At 39.0% G+C, this 23,914-nt stretch overlaps 1 protein-coding gene across 1 annotated transcript in view; it reads left to right on the forward strand.

Moving 5' to 3' along the window:
* Positions 1-20,450, forward strand: part of TOMM70 (translocase of outer mitochondrial membrane 70) — a 48,294-nt gene extending 27,844 nt beyond the window's left edge. The window contains exons 6-12 of the mRNA XM_080657752.1: positions 2,635-2,842; positions 6,090-6,224; positions 7,475-7,582; positions 8,942-9,058; positions 14,213-14,310; positions 15,465-15,587; positions 18,310-20,450. Coding sequence (XP_080513878.1) covers positions 2,635-2,842; positions 6,090-6,224; positions 7,475-7,582; positions 8,942-9,058; positions 14,213-14,310; positions 15,465-15,587; positions 18,310-18,463 — 943 coding nt within the window. The 3' untranslated portion in view covers positions 18,464-20,450. The remainder of the gene's footprint in view (positions 1-2,634; positions 2,843-6,089; positions 6,225-7,474; positions 7,583-8,941; positions 9,059-14,212; positions 14,311-15,464; positions 15,588-18,309) is intronic.
* The last annotated feature ends 3,464 nt before the right edge of the window (positions 20,451-23,914 follow it).

Genomic DNA, 23,914 nt, shown 5'->3' on the forward strand with positions numbered 1-23,914 from the left:
GTCTTTATCAGTACTTGTTTTTTGATGTTAAGGCTAGCTGTCCTCTCCAGGAAAAGGCATAATATTGTTACCAAAATAACATTTCTAAATGAATTTGGAAGAAAAGGAAATATTTTTATAGCAAAGCATAGTTTTGCATCTATATTAGAAGGTTTAAGGAAACAGATTGCTTTTTCCTTTGTTCTTTTTTTAAGTGTCTCTTAACCAGCTTTTTATTTTATTTTATTTGAATTCATTGGGGTTACTGGTTAATAAAATTATGTAGATTTCTGATGTACAATTCTATGATACATCATCTGTATATTGTATTGTATGTTCACCACCCAAGTCAAGTCTCATTCCATCACCATTTATCCCTCCTACACCCCCTTCGACTCCTCTTTCCCTCTGGTAATCACCATACTGTTGTCTGTGTCTATGAATTTATTGGTTTTTGCTTAATCCCTTTACCTTTTTCACCTGGCCTCCTAGCCCCCTTCCCTTCTAACATTGTCAGCCTGTTGTCTGTATTTTATGAGTCTGTTTCTCTTTTGTTAGTTTATTTTATTCATTAGATGCCATATGTAAGTGAAATCATATGGCACTGTCTTTCTCTGACTGGCTTATTTCACTTTAGCATAATTCTCTCTGGGTCCAGGATAGAGATCTTTTTTCATTTCTATCTCCCAGTTTTTTCAGCATTGTTGGCCACTTTGTAAGGAGGAAGATACTATGCATAATGGTACTAAGATGTTCAAATTTTAGTTGATACTCAGTCTTTTCTTTTTTTTTAATTAATTAATTTATTTATTTTAATTGTTTGAAGTGATACTCAGTCTTTTCAGAAGATAGTTGTTGGGAACTAAATGTTTAAAATGATGCCAATAATTTCCTCTTCTGGTTAGGAAAAAGGTCATTGTCCCAGAAAAATACAATGATGTTAATATCATTATTCTAAAAGCTATATTAAGAGGTGGCAGGACATAGCTACTTCTCACCAGAACACTAGCTGGAATTGGGCCTAAGTTTTTGAATTCCATTTTACTCTGAACCTTATTGTCATCATTTTTTTAACTGGGGCTGATAATACTTACCTTTGAAGGTTATTGTAAGGTTTAAAGGTTATATTTGTAAGCATGCACTTAGGTTCTCAATAAGTAGGAACCATTATTATTTCCATACTGATTTAATAATTATGTTTTCTTAGCCTGGTGACCTGAAGAACAAAACTAGAGTATAAGGGGGTTTTAGGATGTAACTGTAGGAAAGGTTATTAGCACAGAATTTGTAAGATTTTGACTAACAACTTTTTTAAAAAATATATTTTTATTGATTTCAGAGAGGAAAGGAGAGGGAGAGAGAGAGAAACATTGATGATGATGAGAGAATCATTGATTGGCTGTGTTTTGCATGCCCAACACTGGGGATCGAGCCCGCAACCCAGGCATGTTCCCTGACAGCGAATTAAACCGTGACGTCCTGGTTCATAGGTCAATGCTCAACCACTGAGCCACACCTGCCAGGCTTGACCAACAACTCTTAAGTCATTTGCCAGTGTTTTCTATTCAAAATATATAACAAGTGGAATGAGAAAATGCACTTCCATTTACAGTACCTTATGTTTATAACATCCCTTATAAGCTCATCTATTATAAATTCCTTTTCAGTTCAAAGAAATCCCTCCTGTAAGCACCCTTGATAATAGTCATCATCTTAGATGAATAATGATATTGTGGTCACTGAATTTTAAGAAGTAGGGAAGGATGTCTTTAAAGTCCTTTTTATGGGAGAATCTACCTTTAAATTTGCTTCTTTGATATTTCCACCTATTCTTTCTAGGTCTGTTCTTACAAGTAAAACAACACAACTTCTGGACGAAAGCCCTGCAGATATTTCTCCGCTTCTAGTCTTGCTCCCTTGCTCATCTTTACAAAGCACAGCTTTGGTCACACCTCTTCCCTTGGCTTCTGTGGCCCTGAGCTAACTTATTTCCAACTAGAGGCCCGGTGCATGAAATTTGTGCACTGGGGTTGTGGTGGCGGGGACTCAGCTTGGCCTGCACCCTCTCGCAGTCTGGGAGCCTGCAAGGGATATCCGACTGCCACTGCTGCTGTGCTTGCCAGACGTGAACCTGGCTTCTGGCTGAGCAGCGCTTCCCCTGTGGGAATGCACTGACCACCAGGGGGCAGCTCCTGCATTGAGTGTCTGCCCCCTGGTGGTCAGTGCATATCATAGCGACTGGTCGTTCTGCCCTTCAGTCTATTTGCATATTAGCCTTTTATTATATAGGATTTCTCTGTCCTTTCTGTTAGTCATAAAATAACTGTTGCATGCCATCAACGTGCCACAGATAAGAAAGTGAATAAGACTTGCCCTTTTCATTTCATGTGTTTAAATGTTGAAGCTTGGGCAGTAACCGCAGGTTTTTGCCACTGACTCTGCTGATTCCTTTTTAAAAATTCTTCAAGGCATCAAGAAAATCTCAGTCTATATCAAGACTCCTGTTACCTCCTGCCCTGCTGCTTTCCCACACTGGCCGACTAGCTCGTTAAGGGGAAATGGACATTTGCTTAACTCGGGTCTACTAAATGTGGCAAGTTTTAGCATTTCATCCTTTCTTTATAAATGATTTCCTATATTCATTTTTATTTCCAGTTCTGGATATTTAAAGGCCAAACAATACATGGAGGAAGAAAACTATGATAAGATCATAAGTGAATGCTCAAAAGAAATAGATGCTCAAGGCAAATACATGGCAGAAGCATTATTACTACGAGCTACCTTCTACTTGCTTATTGGCAATGCCAACGCAGCTAAACCAGATTTAGACAAGGTCATCAGTTTGAAAGAAGCTAATGTGAAGGTATGTTTTAAAAATGTGCTTTTGTGCGTGTACAAAATTTAATTAATAAAAATGAGGTTTTTAGATCTGTTTTGCCAAAATTTTGGCATTTCACTTGTCATTCTCCAGAAGGCTACTTTTGTTTTGGAAGGAACTACCCCTAATGATGATTGAGTTGGTGTAATGAAACTGCAATATAAATATCAATGACGTTTATTTTTAGCTAGGAAAGGGAAAACATTTTTTTCTATAGCATTCGGTAGCTTCACCTCTCATTTGTAGCATTGCCTATGTAATGGACTATATTTGGTCAGGGTAATGGCATAGGTAATGCTGTAAGTAATATGCTATAGGTAGTACAAGGTTATAAAGTGCATTTAATAAAAATAAACACATTTAATAATATATTCTGGAAGATTTTATTATGATGCCAGTAATTTTTTTATTTTTAACAGGAAGAAAAATACAGGTTCTAAAAATATGATATAGGTACTGAAATATACCAAAAGTTTTTCAGTGTGTCATTGGAACAGCTTTTCATTTTCCAAGTGTTCTTATGTGTATGTAGTTATTTTCATAATTAAGATTGGGGTGTCTGTTGAATTTTGAGAGCTCTCTACTAAGTATAACATGACAGAACTTAGCTATCAGCTAACTCTTCCTTACCAGTTTGTTCATGCTGACCTGTTGCCTCATGAAATTAGGTAAACTCTGGCTTTTTCCACCTGCAAAGAAATCATTCATGTATAAAAGTTGTTATAAAGACTTAAATATTTGTCAACAAATACCTAAACTTTTTGTAAACAAAAGTAGTTATAACAGTATTTGTTAACAGTTTCTTTTAAAATGAAATTTTAAAACTGAAGATACCCTAGTAATTTGAATTTTATTTCCTAATGATTTTCCTACTAATTACAAATATGTTGTTAGGTGTTCTTGTTAAAAAGGGGGCATTCTTATTCATTTCATTCAGGAAGACATGTAATTTTGTCTTGAAAAATAGTTTTGGGGATCTCTGTATCTTGCTTTATTATGATCATGACTTTTTGTTTCAATGGCAAGTAGTAATGATGTCTATCATGTGCCATGTACAGAAATTAACTCAAATGAATCAAAGACCTAAATGTAAGAGCTTAAACTATAAAACTCTAAGAAAAAAAAAAATAGGAGGACATCTTACCTTGGATTGTATGGTGATTCCTTAGATATGACACCAAAAGCCAAGCAACAGCAATAAAGAAAAGACTTCATCAAAATTTTAAACTTTTTTGATTGAAAGGAGCCATCAAAAAAGAGAAAACACACTGCACAGAATGTGAGAAAATAAAAATTCTGTATCTGATAAGGGGTTTGTGTCCAGAATATATGAAGAACTCTTCTTACTAAAACAGTTCAATTTAAAAACAGGTGAAGGCTGTGAATAGACATTTTCTCTAAAGAGTCTATAATAAAAAGCATAATATGCTAATTAGACCAGACGTCCTTTCTTCCGGACAAAGCCACAGTGGGTGGGGGCCTGCCGGGGCCAAGGCCCTTGCATGAATTTTGTGCATCGGGCCTCTAGTATATTAAAATGGCCAATAAGGACAGTAAAAGATGCTTAGCATCATTAACTCTTAAGGAAATTCAAATCCAAATCACAATGAGATTTCACTTTACATCCACTAGGATGACTATAGTCAGAAAGTGGACAGTGAAAAATATTGATGAGGGTGTAGAGAAATTGGAACTGTCATACATTGCTGGCAAGAATGTAAAATAGTAAAAATCCTTTTGGAAATTAGCTTGGGAGTTTATTGATAAGTTTAAGATTTACCATAAGACCCAGCAATTCCTCTCCTAGACATATACCCAAGAGAAACCTATCTAATAATCCTATCAGATAAAGTGGGAATATGCTAATTTACCCTCATGCCATCGCAAAGATGGTGGCGCCCACAGCCAATAAGGAGGGAATATGCTAATTGACTGTCACGCCCTCAAATATGGCGGCACCCACAGCCACAAGATGGCAGCATCCAGTCCCCTCAGCCTCACCGGGGCAGCTGGTGCATGGCAAGGTTGGGCCTGTCCCCAGGCGGGCCCGGCCGCTCCATGCGCTTGCCTCCAGAGTCCCCCAGGCCCCTCAGCCCCCCAGTCGCCCAGGGCTGGCCCGAGGCTTGCGCTGCCGGCAGTGGTAGCAGCAGAGGTGTCATGGGGCATCGCCTTCCCCCGATCGCCGGGTCACCTCCCGCCCCTGAGGGCTCCCGGACTGTGAGAGGGGGCAGGCCGGGCTGAGGGACCCCCCCCCCCCTCCAATTCATGAATTTTCATGCACCGGGCCTCTAGTTGAATGTATAAGGCAGGGATCCTCAAACTTTTTAAACAGGGTGCCAGTTCACTGTCCCTCAGACCGTTGGAGGGCTGGACTATAGCTTAAAAAATAACTATGAACAAATTCCTATGCACACTGCGGGCCCGGGACGAGTCGGCTGCTAAGCAGGACAGGCAGCGGCACCCGGCAGGCCGGATAAATGTCCTCAGTGGGCCGCATGTGGCCTGCAGGCCGTAGTTTGAAGGACCTCTGATATAAGGCAACACAAAAACTTGTACATGAATGTTCATAGCAGCATTATTCATGATAGCCAAAAAGTGGAAGCAGATCAAATGTCCATCAAGGGATGAGTTGATAAAGAAAAGTGGTATACAATCTATAATAATAAAAGCATAATATGCTAATTAGACCGGATGTCTTGGACGACCTTCCAGGTGAAGTTGGGGCTGTGAGGGAAGCCGGTGCCAGGCAGCCGGAGGAAGGTAGGCCTACTCTTGCAGGAATTTCATGCATCAGGCCTCTAGCAGAATAATATTCAGCCATAAAAAAGCATGAAGTACTGATAACATGCTATAACACAGATGAACCTTGAAAACATTATACTAAGTGAAAGAAGCCAGACACAAAAGACTATTCCATTTTAATGAAATGTCCAGAATATACACATTCATAGAAATAGAAAGTAGATTGATGGATTAGAGAGGAAATGAGAAGTGACTGCTAATATGTATAAAGTTCCTTTTGGGGATAATGATGAGGTTCTGGAGTTAGATAGTGGTGATAGTTGCACAACTCTGAATATACTAAAAAGAACTGACTTTAAATGAGTGAGCTTTGTGGTATATGAATTATATCTCAATACAGCTGTTTGTTTGTTTGTTTGTTTGTTTGTTTTTAAACTACATTGGAATAAAAAGTAGTAATGATGACCCTTTTCTCATTTGGGGCATGTAGCTTCGAGCAAATGCACTCATCAAAAGAGGCAGCATGTACATGCAGCAGCAGCAGCCTTTGCTATCCACTCAGGATTTTAACATGGCTGCTGACATTGATCCTCAGAATGCAGATGTTTATCATCACCGAGGACAGGTAAATCTATTTTCTTACCAAGAGTTCTGACCTTGGATTAGGGAATTTGATACCCATATTTGAGAATGTCTTAAAGTTTTCCTATATCAATTCTGATAGTTCTGAACAAATGATCACAGTCCCTTCTTGAACGTTTGTCCTTACAATATCAGTATTTACTTATTAAAAAGAAGAAAACGAAGGCTACAGATATTTGCTTGCCAGGTCAAGTTTATTTTTCAGGTGTTTCCAGTTCATAGGTTTTCAATGAGTAGAACATTAAAAAGATTTAATGAGCATTTTGAATTAATGCAGTGGTTTTTGTGGGCTTCTTGCTGTCAAGAAGTATTTAGCCTAGACTATCCAAACAATACAAAAAAAAAAATCTTACTGGAGCTTTACAATCTGCATATTTGGTTTTTAGCAAAAAAAATATATAGTAAACAGTTCCCAATTTTAGCATCATCTGGGGAAAGCATGACTTTTTAATCTGCTTGTTTATCATGACTTGGTGGAATGCATTATGGTAGAAGGTATGGACTATCCATTTAATAACAGAAAAGCTGAAGTTCTTTGTAATGGAGAATTGTACCTAATATTTCTGTCTGAAGGGTTTGAAGAAGTGTTGACATTCTTAAAATTCCTGACATTTTGATCCTTACTGGTAGTATCTTAAGGTTAATTTGAAAGGTAATTATTGGATGATCTGATTTGCTTTGAAATTTGAAAGTACAGAAATGTCTACTTTTCTAGAAGAAAAGGTTTATTGCTTAAGAGTGGTCAAAATTGCAGTGCAAAATGGTGGGGTTTTAGTGCTTTTTAAGAAATTGGACACTAGTTTTAAGTTGTAGAAGCTTGCCTTTAAAATTACAAGATTTTCTAGTTTATTGTTTCTAGAAAGTAATTCTATATTGAATAATTACTATATGCTATTAGCATTATGCTGAACTTTTTTTTTTTTAAATATATTTTATTGATATTTTACAGAGAGGAGGAGAGAGGGATAGAGAGCTAGAAACATCGATGTGAGAGAAACATCGATCAGCTGCCTCCTGCACACCTCCCACTAGGGATGTGCCCGCAACCAATGTACATGCCCTTGACCGGAATCGAACCCGGGACCCTTCAGTCCGCAGGCCGATGCTCTATCCACTGAGCCAAACCAGTTTCGGCTATGCTGAGCTTTGATAAAAGACAGTATGTACTTAACTGGGGGTGGATGCACTTATTATTTTGAATTGTGTTTGTTTATGTGTGTGTTTTTTTCTTAGCTAAAAATACTGCTTGATCAAGTTGAAGAAGCAGTGGCAGATTTTGATGAATGTATTAGATTAAGACCTGAGTCTGCTCTGGCACAAGCACAGAAATGCTTTGCATTGGTAGGTTCTACTTTCTTTTTATATTCCTACATATCATTTTTATTTCCCTCATTGTCTATAAAATCATCTTTTTCTTTTTCCCCCAAAGGATACACCTAGGGGGAAAACAAGTTAGTTTAGAGAAGGAAATGTATACATGTATTTATTGAGATACTGTTTCTGTATTTCTCTGATTGTATTATTTGAGTTCATCCTGATAAATGTTTATCCCTGATTTTTGTGCTCCCCTGTATAGCACTGTTCTTCCTGTTCCTCTACCATAAACTAGTACAGAGAACAAAAGCATTTTGAGGAACTAACTTCAATCATGACACCACATTAACTGCAATTTCATCTCGCCTTTGTAAAGCTATTAATAATCAGAAACGCTGAAAATCAAGTAAAATAATTCAATTTATAGTGAAATGGAGGTACTTCACTAGCTCTTGTGAACCACAGGAAACGTCCAAACCTTTAAGAATTTTTATGAGTTTATTTGAGCCAAACTGACAATTTCCAGGAAGAAAAATCTCAATGGATTGAGAAAATGCTTTGGAAAATGGCGGTTTTGCACCTTCTTTATACATTACCATCAAAAAAGGAGACGTGGGTAACATGGCATTCATTGATGATAGATGAAGGAGGCTGGAGAAAACAAAGTGGGGAAACCTCTGGCATTGGATGAAAAGTAAAATGATAGACACATCTTTTACACTAGAAGCCGGATGCATGAAGATTCGTGCTAGAATGGGCTTTTCTTTCCCTGGCTGCCGGCACCGCCTTTCTACTCCGGCCCAGCCCCTTTCCGCTCAGGCCCCGGAGCCGCCTGGAGCCGCCTCTTTCCGCTCCAGCCCCGCCTTCCCACGCTGCCCAGAGGCCCTGAGAAACCCAGGGTGGGCAGAACGCCTGCATTGTCCTAGCTGTACACAGCCTTTGGATATCCCACTGCTTGAAACCCTGGTGTTTATTTATTTGTTTTTGTTAAGCCTCACCCAAGGATATTTTTTCCATTACTTTTTAGAAAGATTGGGGGTGGGGTATGGGATTAGGAGAGAGACATTGATGTGAGAAAGACATATTGATTAGTTGCCTCCCATACATGCCCTGACCAGGATTGAGGATTGAACCTGCAATCCAGGTATGTGCCCTTGACTGGGAATTGAACCCATCACCCTTCCTTGCATGGACCTGTGCTCTAACCACTGAACAACACCAACCAGGGCTTCCTTGGAACCCTTTTAGATGCAGCAAATTATGTTAGTATAATGTCTGCCTTTCTGGAAATATTTATGTAATTTTGTGTAACTTTTATAATATGTTAACATTCCATGAGTTTTGAATTCTTGATTTAACAGGGCTGTTTTGATTTTTTTTAAACAGTATCGCCAGGCATATACAGGAAACAATTCTTCACAAATCCAAGCAGCTATGAAAGGGTTTGAAGAGGTCATAAAGAAATTTCCCAGGTGTGCTGAAGGCTATGCACTATATGCCCAGGTAAATGTAATTTTTCATACTTTTTTAGTTTCCGGTCCTTTTTTTTTTAAAAAAAGATCTGTACTTGTGTGCTGAATCCCAATAGAGAAATCAGAAAACAATGCTTTGTTTCTTCTGTGATTCTCTGGAGCCCCCAGGATGGTCCCGAACCCCTTCAAGAGGGGCTCCTGTGTTACTCAATTTGAAAACCATGACCCTAAACTCATAATGTGGGGAAGTTTGAGCAGACTATTTCCCTTATGTTTTCATTTGGATTGGATTTATCAAATTAACTTAGGAAAATTTACTATATTCAATTGGAAGGAAAAATATGGAAGCTTTTGTTTCTATTTGATCAATATCCTTTTAAATTATTAGATAGGCTGTAACAGTTCATCTTAACTCCTCTTTGGTTTGTCTAAAATTCTTGGTTTAGGATTGAAGCTTTGGGGGAAGTATGATTTAAATTTGAAGTATTTCCACTGTTGAATTGCAATCTGAAATCTTTGAAAACTTATTAATTTTCAAATAATTGGTGTCTGCATAAATCATCTATATCAATATTCTATATGATTTTTTTTTTATTCCAAAGAAATGTTGTCACACCCACCCACACATTTCAGAAATAGAAAACATTTAAAAATGACCATCTGTGGTAGATTTCTACCTCCAAACCATTCTTAAGGTTGCTTGTTTTTCTTTTAAAGTTCCTTCATGTGATCTTCAGTTAAGTTAAAGAAAAAAGTTCCATGGGGTGAAACTTTTTTTGAGGATTTATGGTAAGGGACTATGAGAAGACTGATTTGTGTTGGATCTATTCTTTAATAGTTCTACCTATCAGTGTATTATCAGAAATTGAAATTCTCTAATAACTAACTCTCTGGGGCATGAATTAAACATAGAAGTTCTTTAACCTCAGTTAGAAGTAATCTTATCTCTTCAGTCTTTGTTCTTACAGTTGCTAGCAGGGTAATGGCGATAATAATAAAAAAAAAGGAAACAATAGTTGCTGACCACCTGCTCTATATTCCTTGTGAAAGCATGTACTATATAAAATTTTATAGAATGGATAGAATTTAAAATAAGAAAATGCACATTATAATTGTGTAACTTTTGTATTGAATAGGTCCACTTGGGTTTATGCCTTTTATTAGGAACAAAGCAGAAGGGACAATACCATCAGCATCACTGAAATGAAGTTTAAAAGGCCTTTTTGATGCAGATTTCTATAAGCAGCTAAAAGAACAAAGGCTACTAAATAGCTTTTTAAAGAAACCTATATTAGGAACAGCTCTCCCAGAGCTTTCTTAATTGCACATTTTCTTGTCACTGTGCTACCTTCAAAATAGATTTTGGCTTACTTGAGCTGTCTTTATTACCACTAGTATCATCACAGTCTGTGCTAAAATGTCTATCCTGTGGTTTTCTTATTTTTGCTTCACTATATACATAGTTACATGTAATTTTATATATGTATACTAGTGGCCTGGTGCACGAAATTCGTGCACGGGGAGGGGGGTGTCCCTCAGCCCGGCCTGCACCCTCTCCAATCTGGGGCCCTTTGGGGGATGTCTGACTGCCAGTTTAGGCCCAATCCCATAGGCAGTCGGACAATCCTTCTCACAATCCGGGACCGCTAGCTCCTAACCACTCACCTGCCTGTTTCATTGCCCCTAACCGCTTCTGCCTGCCAGCCTGATTGCCCCTAACTGCTCCCCTGCTGGCTTGATCACCCCTAACCTCCTCTGCCTTGGTCCCATACCCGGGACCCAGGATTCCCTCCTCCAGCCAGCCACAGGCACCCGAGACCCGGGCCAGCTTCACCTGGGCCGGCTGCAGCCGCAGGGGACGGTGGGCAGGTAGCTTTGCCCGGGCCACAGGTGCTGTCACCCGGGACCGCGGGGCGGGCAGCTTTCCAGCTGGCTGCAGCCCGTGACAGTGGGGCAGGCGGCTTCTCTGTCTCCCAGGCCACAGCCAGCTGCAGGCGCTGGTACCTGATACCGCTGGCAGGCGGCTTTGCTCAGGCCCGGCTTTGTCAGGAAGGACGTGCGGATGGTTGTCCAGAAGACGTCTGGTCTTTTATTAGTATAGATCAGCCTTGGGTGAACTACGGCCCGCGGGCCAGATCCGGCTGTTCTATCCGGTTCTCTTGCTCTCCCCTCTGCTCCTTTACTTTGAATTTATATTAGTTCACACAAACACTCCATCCATGCTTTTGTTCCGGCCCTCCGGTCCAGTTTAAGAACCCATTGTCGTCCTCGAGTCAAAAAGTTTGCCCACCCCTGGTATAGATCATGGTGTGTTTTTTCTCGCCATCATTAACCATAGTAACTATTGCTTATGTATTAAAGTTCTATTCCTGCTAAGTCTAGAAGCAGCCTCAGAATCCTTCTCACCATTCATCTTAAGTCTGATACTTAGTTGATCTGAATTAATACCTGAGGCTAAGCCTCTTACTGCAGATGTATCCCAGAATGTATGGCATCCTCTCTGCTTTATGATCCACCTAATAATACATTGCCTCAATCATGTTGATTGAGGTCATTTTCCCCCTTTCAGTTTCTAGTAGTAGATTACCATCTACTGCCTAGGAAGCAAAATTGACTATTCTCTATGTAGATCGCAAAATAAGATATTTTTCTCATCAGTAAAATTTCATTCTTTCAGCATGAGTAATTTTGTCAACAACGTATTGAGGTAGTAAGTTTATAACAAATTGAGTGAATTTATTGTTTCAGGTGCTGTGCTGTGTCATACACAGATTTCATTGTATCTTTGCAACAACTCTATACAGTAGATACTATAATTACACAGATGAGAACACTGAGGTATAGAGAGATCAGGTAATTTGACCAGTGAAACCTAAAAGTGGCTGAGTCTTGTTTCAAATCCATGAGCCATGCCCTTTAACCATCATACTCCATTCAGTATTGTGCTGGAGCCTGCTCTTACTGGCTCACAAATTTTCAGGAATTTTGCAAGCTGGTTGTTAAACATGGTCATTATTAAAAATTAAATTATATAATCTTAAAAGTGAATAAATTACATTAAAACCAAAGGTAATACATACTCTAAATTCATCACTCCTCAGTTATTTACTACACTTTACTGTTCTGACTCTTGACATTATTTATATCTTTTGGGTCTTTCTGGTGGAATATAACAGTGTATTACTGCACGTTTCTTCTCAGCTCTGTATTTAGCGTCATCACATTAGCTGCCGAAATCAGCCATGGATGGAGAATTTATGCTACAGAAATTGGCCGATACTATAAATCAGGGTTTTGTTTTCTTTGATTTATACATTTACCAGCACAACACTGACCACATTGGTGATGGTGGTCTTGTCGGAATGTGTTATATTATGCAGATGAAAATATATTTAAACAGACTTGATACAGATATTTTTAAAGATGGAAGAATTGTCCCTGTCAACTATTTTAGTTGATTCATATCTTCACTGATTGACATCATTGCAAAGTTTTCAGTCCCCACATGGATTGCTGGATATAATATATCTTGCCCTGTCCCTGTCCCCTTCCTTTCTAGCCTTCGTTACCTTAAGGACTCTAGTTTTCCATGTATATGTTTAAATACCAACCTTACCTGCTTAAAAATGTAAGCTTTTAACACTGCTCTCTCTGTTCCCTATCCTTCAGATGAAAAGTGGAGTTGGGTTGGGGCAGCAGAGAGAAATTCAGAAGGGGAATATTGGAGTAATGACTGCAGTGGGAGAAGAGGGAACCTATCTCCCAGGCCGCAGGCGCTGGTGCCCGGACCACAGGGCTGGTGGCTTCTCTGGCTGGCTGTGGCCTGGGACCTCGGGGCGCGTGGCTTCTCCATCTCCCAGGCCACAGCCAGCCTCAGGCATTAGCAGCGCCCGCAGGCAGGCAGCTTCTCCATCTCCCTGGGACACAGAGCGAGCAGCTTCTCCGGCTGGCTGTGGCCCAGGACCACAGGGCAGGCAGCTTCTTCGTCTCCCAGGCAACAGCCAGCCGCAGGCGCTGGTGCCCATGACCGCTGCCAGGCGGCTTCATCCAGCTGGCTTTGTCAGGAAGGATGTCCGGATGGTCGTCCGGAAGGTCTCCCGGTCTAATTAGCATACTCTTTTATTAGTATAGATACACACTATCTACATATATTAAAGCCTTAGCGACCATTATGACAGAATGACGGGTCGACCAGTCACTCTGATGTGCACTGACCACCAGGGAGCAGACGCTCAACGCAGGAGCGGCCCCCTGGTGGTCAGTACGCTCCCACAAGGGGAGCGCCGCTCAGCCAGAAGCCAGACTCATGGCTGGCGAGCGCAGCTGGGGGGGCGGGAGCCTCTCCTGACTCCGCAGCAACCCTGAGCAGCAGCGGCAGGCGCAGTGGGCCAGGATGAGCATGAGTGGCACCACACTGGCTCGGGCTCGGGCTCCTCCCTGGCCGCCTGCAGGGATCGGGCCTAAACCAGCAGTTGGACATCCTCTGAGGGGTCCCAGATTGTGAGAGAGCACAGGCCAGGCTGAGGGACACCCCCTCTTGTGCATGAATCCATGCACCGGGCCTCTAGTAGTTGTATATAACTAATCCTTACCTGAGGATATCTTTCCCATTGCTTTTTAGAGAGGGAGGGAGACAGGGAGGAACATAGTATAACTTAAAAAAAAAAACGCTCAAAGTTACAGTTTGAGTATGATCTGGTATCCGCATAACCAGCCCTTTGATTACTGCCATGGGATTTGCTTTAAAATAGTTCATTGTAACTGCTTTTTTTAAAATCAATTTTTAAGGAATGACTGATGACATTTAACACACATGCCTGAATTTATCCTTGCAAATGAGTATTGCCTTTAAATTCCTTTAGGATATATTTTGATAAGTTATGAATAAGTGACATGAATGTACCTATGAAAATCTTATATTAGAACTGGCACCAAGAGTGGGGTTTTGTGTATTCCACATTTACCCCATCGTTTGCTATTGTATTTAACAACTTGTCAAAAATAGTGGACAGTTAAGATTTCATATTTATAACATAATTAAGTTGTAACATTTTGTATCCTCCAAACATCACAATTTGTAAAGAAATGGATAAATGAAGTAAATTTTTGTAATTAATAAGCAATGTACTTTTAACTGTTTAGGTTGACAGTTATGTTAATATAACTGAAGTATCTCCTCACCTAGGCATTAACAGATCAACAACAGTTTGGTAAAGCTGATGAAATGTATGATAAATGTATTGATTTGGAACCAGATAATGCCACAACATACGTTCATAAAGGGTATGTATTTTTGTGCTTCTTTTTGTTCCAGTAAAAAACTAAATTTCTTGCATAATAATAAGATGGATTTCTTTTGGTCACTGAGGAAAGTACTGTGGTGTAGAGTATCACTGAATTAATCAATAAATTTATTAATGCTATGGATGCTTCACTGTTAATTTTTTAAGTTTTACTTATGTTTCATTCTTGTATAGCAATCAATAAATGTACTATTTCACTTTAGCTTAAGGATTTCTGTTCTGAACATCCTGTGAAATGTTACTTGTGTCAAAATAGAAAACATGGTATGTACTTGAATTATAATAAAAAAGAAACTTCACTTAAATTTATACAAAATAAAATAATTAAGCTTACTAGGTAATTTATAGAGCCCATACTATTGGACAATTTCTCCTTTCTTTTTTATTGAGATATAATTGACATAAGATATACTAGTTTCAGGTGTACAACGTAATGAATCAATATTTATATTTATTGTGAAATTATCACAATAAGTCTAACAGGTCTTTGTACATACAGAATTTTTTTCTTGTAATGAGGACTTTTAAGATCTGTTGTAGTAGCTTTCAAATATACAATACAGTATTATTAACATAGCCGCCATCCTGTATGTTACATTGTCATGATTTGCTTATTTTATAACTGGCAGCTTGTACCTTTTGACTCCTTTCACCCATTTCACTCACCCCTCACCCCTGCCTCTGGGAACCATCACTCTGTTCTCTGTATCTATGAGTAGGTTGTTTTTTTTTAGAATCTATGTATATGTATCATACAGTATTTGACTTTCTGACTTATTTCATTTAGCATAATGCTCTCAAGATCCATCCATGTTGTTGCAAATGGTAGGATTCCTTTTTATGGCTTAGAAATATTCCTTGTGTGTGTATGTGTGTGCGCCAAGTTTTTTTTATCCATGCATCCATCAATGAACTCTTAGGTTATTTCCACTGACACTTTTTTCATAATAAGGAATTTAGAATACAAAACAAATATAAATTGAGAAATAAAAACAATTTGCTGATTATATACTATTTTAGCTTTTGCTTTCTTTTTGTAATTAAAAATTCATTGAGGGCAGAAATTGAGTCATATACTTACATTCTTGTTGCTATTGGCCCATGGTCATTCTGACTACCTATTTGCATTTGCAGTTTACTTCAACTTCAGTGGAAGCAAGATCTGGATAGAGGTTTGGAGCTTATCAGCAAAGCTATTGAAATTGACAGTAAATGTGATTTTGCCTATGAAACCATGGGAACTATTGAAGTACAAAGGTAACTTCCAAAGTCTGTTTTTAGGAAATTTAAGGCAGCTCTGTAGATATTTTATCTTTTCATTCTTCTCATTACAGATGTTATTATCAATATCCATTAAATTTTTAAGTCTTAATATGTTATGCCGTTTGAGGCATGCTTCCTTCAAACTATGCAACTTTTATTTGCCTTATTTTATTATTGTTCCAATTTAAAAGTTGTTTTAAGTCAAGCATATGTATTACAAAGGAAAATTTCATCTTTTCCAATTCCTGTTGTGTGTTCTTTCCTCTTTGGGAGAAAAAAGCCTGCAGAGTGCTTAGGCAGTACAGTGTAGCAGCCTAAGGAATGGTAGCCAGGTGGCCAAGAGAACTAGATCCTGTTACGGAGAAGCAACCAACCAAGTTGCAGCATCAGCTCTGAGCTTGAGTTTTCTTTAAAATCAGGGAGTTAGGTAAGATTTTTTGCAACTCTTTTCATAACTTCTTGTTTTGTGTATGTTTATCCAGAGTTGCACTTGAGATCCACCATTAACAGGTGACAACTGTTTATGCCATAGAGTTCAGTGTAATATACCATCTTAATACTGAAATTGCCATCCACTTGAGTAGCTACTTTATGGCCAGGTACGGAATCTTGGGTGCTTTCCAAATATTAGTTCAATTAATCTCTATACCAGTCTTTATAATTAGAAGGTCCTTAGTGTAATTGAAGAATATAGAAACTGATGACCGGATGGGTTAAATTGACAAGCTACACCAGTGAGCCAAGTAGACAGGAAATGAGCCATCTTTCACTGACATCAAAATAACTGATCTTGCCACTTTGCTTATTAGGAACCAGTAGTTGTTGTAATTCTCTGTCATTCAGCCCCTCCTGGGCTCCTCTGTCTGCTCAGAATAGGCAGAAAATATATATTCAGGCTGATGAAAATTTTATGGTTCTTTTTAACTATTCTACTAATGGTTGCATGTAAATATTAAATTTTCTTAATTGCCAATTTGTTAATGTGAATAAAATATTCTTGTATTAGAATAGGTTGGGAAAGCAGTTCTTAATCTTTTTGAGCAGACCTGTGGGTTTTTCTTAGGATGATGCACATATAAAAGCACTTTGCATTTAAGTTGTTCATAAAGCCTGGGTTAAGGACCCCTGGGTTATGGGGTTTGATGGCTTTTATTTGTGAATTAATTTTAACTTTTAAGAAATTCATTCTAAATCCTGCTTTAAAAATAAAGACATGTGAATGTAGTGAAATTGCTCATTACCCTAGGATTTAGCAAACCTGTTGTCTACCTGATATCTGAACTCTTAAAGTTTTGTTGTTGTTAATGTCTATCATGTAGTCATCTGTTGGAGTAAGAGGTTAGTCACCCCACAGGTACACTGTACTTCTTAGCCTAACTGGCATAGATAGAGTAGGGGCTTAATAAATATTTATTGTAAGATGATATGCATGTATGCACTGAGTGACCAGATTATTATGATCTCTGAACGCATAATCATCTGGCCACTCAGTGTATAGCGTATATAATAAAAGGCTAATATGCAAATTGTCCCCTCGACCAGCAGGCAGGCCGGCCAACTGCCCATGTCCCCTCCCCCTGGCCAGGCTGGCCGGACCCCACCCATGCACGAATTCATGCACCAGGTCTCTAATTACATATATATATATATATATATATATATATATATATATATATATATGTATATGTATATGTATATGTATATGTATATATATATGGTATATATGGTGTGTGTATATATATATATAATTTATACACACACATACTGAGTGGCCAGATTATTATGCGTTCAGAGATCACTCAGTGTACATAGCTAATACTAGTTACTTAACACAGCTCTTGGTTCTTAGTAAGTACATAAAGCCAAACCACACTTAGATTGTAAACGGTAAATTATATTTTTTGACCAAGCATATTTATCCATTTACTAAAAAATCAGATATTATCAGGCATTGTACTAGGTTCTAGAAGTTGAGGGTTGTCCAACTAAGGATCTACTAGGATTGTGGTGTATATACATCTGTCTATGCATAGAATGACAACAGAACTACGGGAACACTGGGGAGGGAGTGGAAAATGGTTTTCATGAAAATACTAGATTTGAACTGTGCCTTAGAAAGGTGCGGAGCTGACTAGAATCAAGCAGAGAGGCAATAGTGCAGGTATGGGTGTATGTAAGCACAGTCAAGGAATTTGGGTAGACCTATGTGACTGGAGTGAGGTGCATAGGATGGGAACGTGGTGGTAAGAGTTGAGGCAGAAGGAAGGTAGACTCACAGATCTGTGAAGGTATGGCCCCGAGTGCCATTACTATCCTGGGAGGCTGTCACTTTTCTAGAGCAGGGCTGGGGAACCTTCTCTGCCAAGGGCCCTTTGGATATTAATAGCATCATCCACGGGCCATACAAAATTACCCACTTAAAAGTTAGCCTGCTATATTTGGTCAAACATAAGAAGTAGGAAGATTATAAACAAGTCATTTAATTTCTCTACTCTCACTGTTCTTATCTGTAAAACAAGACTGTAACAGGTTTAATAAGCACACAGTAATTGTAATCAAGCACTTTCTGTGTGCATTGTTTTATTATAAAGAAGCATTTTATTAGAATTGTAGTTGAAATTTATGGGTCAGACTCTTATATCACATCATTTACTATCTTCATTGCATTCTGTGAGGAGCTTGTTGAATGAAATGTTTAAAATTTTTGTTCTTTTAGAGGAAACATGGAGAAAGCCATTGACATGTTCAACAAAGCTATTAACCTGGCCAAATCAGAAATGGAGATGGCTCATCTGTACTCACTCTGTGATGCAGCCCATGCCCAGACAGAAGTTGCAAAGAAATATGGATTAAAGCCACCAACATTATAAAATAGGGGAAGGGAACATGACTCTCTTTTTAGAAGTTTACCCCCTCTGCAACTGAACCCTAAAGACACTGTCATGAACTGTGTTGGATGGTGGAACTTAGTATTTCCTGTTTGTGCTGCTGTCATTCGTTACATCTGTTTCACGTTTAGGTGTTGTGGGAGTGGCTGTTGAAGGAAGTGTGCAGTGTTGCAGCTTTTATTCCCTGTGCAACAAAAGCTTAAAACCTGTTAAAGGATTTTTAAAATGAAGTTGCAAAGAGTACAAATGATAATTGGCCATGCAAATAAAACTTTTATTTGTTGATTTGGCTTTTTTTTTTTAAGAGGGCGGGGAGATGGATGATTTTGTCTTTATGTGTGTGTGTATGTGTGTAATATAAGTATTTTTACAGCATGTTGGTTTTTAAAGTAAGAGGGTGTTGTAAAATAGGTTTCTTTTAGATTCAATTAATCCCTTTGAGTTGTGTTTTTTGGGGTTTTTTTTTTGAAGGAAATAAAGCCTAAATGGGGATTTTGTTTTTAAGGCAGCAAAACTGAGAGAACCCTTTCAAGTATTGTCAGCATGCACAATGCCTCTAATTCTGCAGAATCTTTGACTCAGTGGCAACTGTTCAGCCTTTTTACCCCTTCAACTCTAATGGATAATGTACATTGTTCTTCAAGTCCACAATAGCTGGCTTTCATAGTAAATTATGCAGAAGCAAATATTATGATTGATGTATGTGCTGGAAGACTGAGTTAATGGAGGAATGGACCAGGTAAGAGGTAAGGTGAAATGAAAGTGTGTTTTTAATTGCCCATGACTATTTTCTGTAATAAGTACTATTAGTGTCTTTTTAAAAGAAAATGCAGGTTGGTTCTATGTTAAAGATGGAGTGTGATACATGGGAGTATTTAATTAGCTTAAAGTTTCTAATGAAGAGAAAATGCGGCTAAAGGTTCAAAAATGAAGTAATTCTTAGAGCCAGAAGCATAGCATTTTCTGAAGCTTAGTGCTTCACCGGTGGCTAACTGTGCTTAAGGAATTTGGAGTCACTCTTTTCAAAGATGCTAAGGACCTGTGGAGCACTTTTTATTTTTCGGTTAATCTTGTCCTCGAAGGCCGACTGACTGCCCATGTCCAGGTCTTCACTAGGGATACTGACAGATTTTTGTTTTATCTCTTTACCTTACCGTTTTACTTAGACATCACTTTATGTTTGGGTTTTTTTTCCAGTTGTCACTTTTATGGACCATCCTTTTGTTTATATGCTGCATTTTTCTGGTGGCTGTGTTCTTAAGGGGTCTCTTGTTTTGAGATATTCTGGGTGGTGACAGGTTTATTTAAGCCCAAGAATAATAAAACATCAAGCCTTTAGTTACACTTTCTTGGAAATGAAATCTAATTAGAGTTTACATTGTTGGCAGTAAAGGAGCATTTTACCCGCCCCCCCTTTTTAAAGGGTGCTTTATCCTATTGAAACCAAAAAGATTGTCTATAAATGCTGTCTTTTTAGAAATTATTAGAAATGACTCCCTTCCAAAGTCAGAGTCTGCAAAATACTGAGGGGCCTCTAATGAATGGGGGCAGATAATATAATTTAAGATGACTTGGATAATGGAAAATAAGAGAGCTCTGCATTTTAGTTATTAGATAATGCTCCTACGATAACTCCTGAACACAGAAATTGCTCTACATCTCTGAGTAACCTGTGACTTAGAAAAAACAAACACCAGTTTTTATTTGTCTGGCTGTATTTACATTAACACTGATATTTTCTTCTCTTCTCCTTTTCTACCCCATGGGGCTGGGGACGTGGGGGGGCGGCAGGAACACAGAGGAAACTGAAGCATGTGCCATTCAATACTGTCATTCCAAATCCTCATGGACTACTGCCTGTTCTAAAAAAATATTTGAACCTGCACTGAAAGTTGCATCTGTCTGTGTCGTTACTTTTGTAAATGACCTCATATGTAAATTCACCAAATAAATATTACATTCAAGCTTTTCTATCTCTTCTTGAAGTCTGTTTACAAGCCATAACACAGAATGATGGTCCTCCCCAAAATATCTGCATTTTCATCCCTGGAACCTGTGGCTGTTATTTTATACATTCATTCTTCTTCTTTTTTTTTTTTAGATATATCTTTATTAATTTCAGAGAGGAAGGAAGAGGGGGAGAAAGACAGAAACATCAATGAAGAGAGAATCATTGATTGGCTGCCTCATGCACGCCCCCTACTGGGGATCAAACCCATAACCCGGGCATGTGCCCTTGACCAGAATCGAACCTGGGACCCTTCTGTCCACAGGCCAATGCTCTATCCGCTTAGCCAAACCAGCTAGTGCAACCTTTTCTTAAAAATATAAGGGACATTGTGATTTTGAGCTGAAAATAAGCCATCCAAAAGTCTAGCAAGACGTTTCTTTTTTCAACTGGCAAGGAGACACCAACAGTGAAACTACATGTTTGAGAATAAGCATATCTTTAAGACCATGCATGTAGATGAGATTACTTCAGGACAAAATTAACATTGAAAAGGGTAGCCCTAGCCAGTTTGGCACAGTGCGTTGGCCTGTGCCCTGAGGGTCCTGGGTTCAATTCTGGTCAAGGGCACATGCCCAGCTGCGGACTCCATCCTCAGGAGGGAGCCTGCAGGAGGCAGCCAATCAATGATTCTCATCATTGATGTTTCTCTCCCTCTCCCTTCCTTTCTGAAATCAATAAAAAATTCAGGGAAACATGTAAGGGACAAAGGTAGCAATGTACTAGTAAAAGTGGTCCGAGAGCGAATAGGACCAAGGTCACGGTGATGTTAAAGGCAAAATAGGTCTGCAAATAGATCTGTCAGGGAAGTGTCATTGGATTGGTGAGGGTGGAAATGGAATGAAGGCTTCTGAAAAGTTAACTGAAAGAAGAGAACTAGTGAGCAGGAACGATTCTGTTAAGAGGCTGGGAGGTGAAGGCAGTGTTTTTTACAGGATGGCATGGTTTTGTTTTATTTTATTTTGAGGGAGAAACTTAGAGAATGAATCTTTGGACACAATATTAGTAACAATAGTTGAGCCCTGGCCTGTGTGGCTCCGTTGGGCATCATCCCATGCACCAGAAGGTTGCCGATTTGATTCCCTGTCAAGGCACATGCCTGGGTTGCAGGGTTGATCCCCTCGTAAGGCGCATGAAAGAGGAAGTCTATTGATGTTTCGCTTCCGCACCGCCCCCCCCTGCCAAAAAAAAAATCTTAAAAAACAATGAACACAGTCAAACCTCTGGTTCTCAACCTGACAACCCTTTCATACTGATACATCAGCATGACAAAAAGTGAAAATGTGAGTCAGTTTACCACTAAACCTGTGTTAACATCTTGGGAAATTGTGCTGTGATTATTTTTGTGGGTTTGTTTTTTTGCTTTTGTTGCTGGCGAAATGGACTACGAGGACAATTAGGACAATTTTAAAACAAGCCCTCAAGAGTGCTAATGCTGCTAAGGGTGTGAAAGAAACAACACAGGCAATTGGAGAGAGAGAGAAACGGTTGTTGATTTGGATACATGAAAGGTAGTTAGCCAGTGACAGTATTTTGGAGGCAGTGACATGAAGATGCTGCATGCTGACCTGCAAGACACCCCTGGAATGAGTACTGAAAGTGATTCACTTAAGGCTGGCAGAGCAGAGGGTGGTTTGATAAATTTTAGGAATGTTTGCTTATAGATTAAACAGTACATTAGGCATGTGCTGTATAAAAGAAAGGTTAAAACGGAATCACTTGGGCGTCTGGGATGAAAAAATGATTTGGTTTTCAAACAAATTGCTTCTGGAATAGCTCCAGAACAAATTAAGTCCGAGGACTGAGGTTCCATTGTTGTTGAGCACAAAGGAATACATTTGTAGACTCCAACAGATTTCAGGAGAAGGTGGAACCAAACACTGCCCGCCATGCTCCACCTTCCAGACTCCTGTCCATTTGAACCAGATATGAAGTAATGAGTGAGAAAGTACTCTTGTATGGATGTGTTTTAGTTATTTGACTGTAGATCTGGGGCTTTTGTTTGTTTTTTATTAATCCTCACCTGAAGATATTTTTCCAGTGATTTTTTAAAGAGAGTAGAAGGGAGGGGGAGAGAGAGAAACACTGATTAGTTGCCTCCCACACCCCTCAACCAGAGCCAGGGATCAAGCCTACAATCGAGGTATGAGCCCTTGACTGGAATTGAACCCGGGCGATGTGCTATACACTGAGCCAAACCAGATAAGGCTTCTTAATTCCTGATTTTAACAAGACCATTTTATCCTCAAGTGCATTCTCTTCCAACAACTAGCTTTGTTTTCCAATCTTCAAGAAGAAACAGCTAAATGAAGATGATAATTTCACACACACACACACACACACACACACACACACACACACACACACACACACACACACGCAACACAAAGATAAGCACAAAGGAGAAAAGTCCATGAAGCCTGTAGCACTGACCATGAGTTTGGTCAGTGCAAACACCACAGAAGGCACATCTCCCTTTCCATCCCTGGCTTCATCAAGCCTACTCGCCACCAAACCTCAGCATGAAAGACAATACTAGCGCCAGGAGAGCACTAGTTTTCACCTACCCTCTTGTCTGAGCCCTTTTTCACTTGGTATACTAGTATTTTGCAGACCTTTTGGTGGCAGCAAGGAGTCCTTCCCTAAAAACCCACTTGGTGTCACAATCTGACTACTAAGTCATTTTAAACCCTGCAATGTTAGTAATTTCTTCATCTGCAACCAATACAACACCTATTATCTGTTAGCTCTCCACTTCAAATAGCTGGGTCAAAGTCAAGCAGCACACACTGATGTATTTCACCATACATTATCATCCCTGTAAGGGAGTCACTTAAATTACCTAAATTAGTTAGCTTATCTGAATTTCATGTGACAAATTCCAACATGCAATACCAGACTTCAAAGTATTAAAAAACAAAACAAAAAAACAAACCATTGACTAACTCATTAGAAAGTCAGGGAGTACAGGGCAATGAGTTAAAACATTTTTAGGGCCTTAGACTGCAATATTCTCCCACTTCAAGTGGACCAAATCAGGGTTAATTTTGATCAGATATCACATTCTCAAAGGTAAAATCGGGCCATGTTATATATACATTACATAGAGGAATAAAGAATAAGAACTCCAGGAATGCAAGCCAGCACATAATCCTACAGCAAATTTAAATGTTGCGAGGGGAGGGGGTCTAGAATTCTATAATCAGTATAGTTTCTTAAAAATGAAGGCAAAATTAAACCCTTTCAGACACACTAAAGCTGAAAACCACCAAGCAGACCTACATTACAAGAAATGCTAAAAAAAAAAAGTCCTTCAAGCGAAGTTAAATAGATCTACACAAAATATTGAGTACTAGAGATAGTAAATATGTTGGTAAATGTATGGTACACTTTTTTAAAAAGCTCTTTAAAAGATTACTGGCTGT

The sequence above is a fragment of the Plecotus auritus genome (assembly GCF_963455305.1).
Source record: "Plecotus auritus genome assembly, chromosome: 2".
Taxonomy (NCBI): Eukaryota; Metazoa; Chordata; class Mammalia; order Chiroptera; family Vespertilionidae; genus Plecotus; species Plecotus auritus.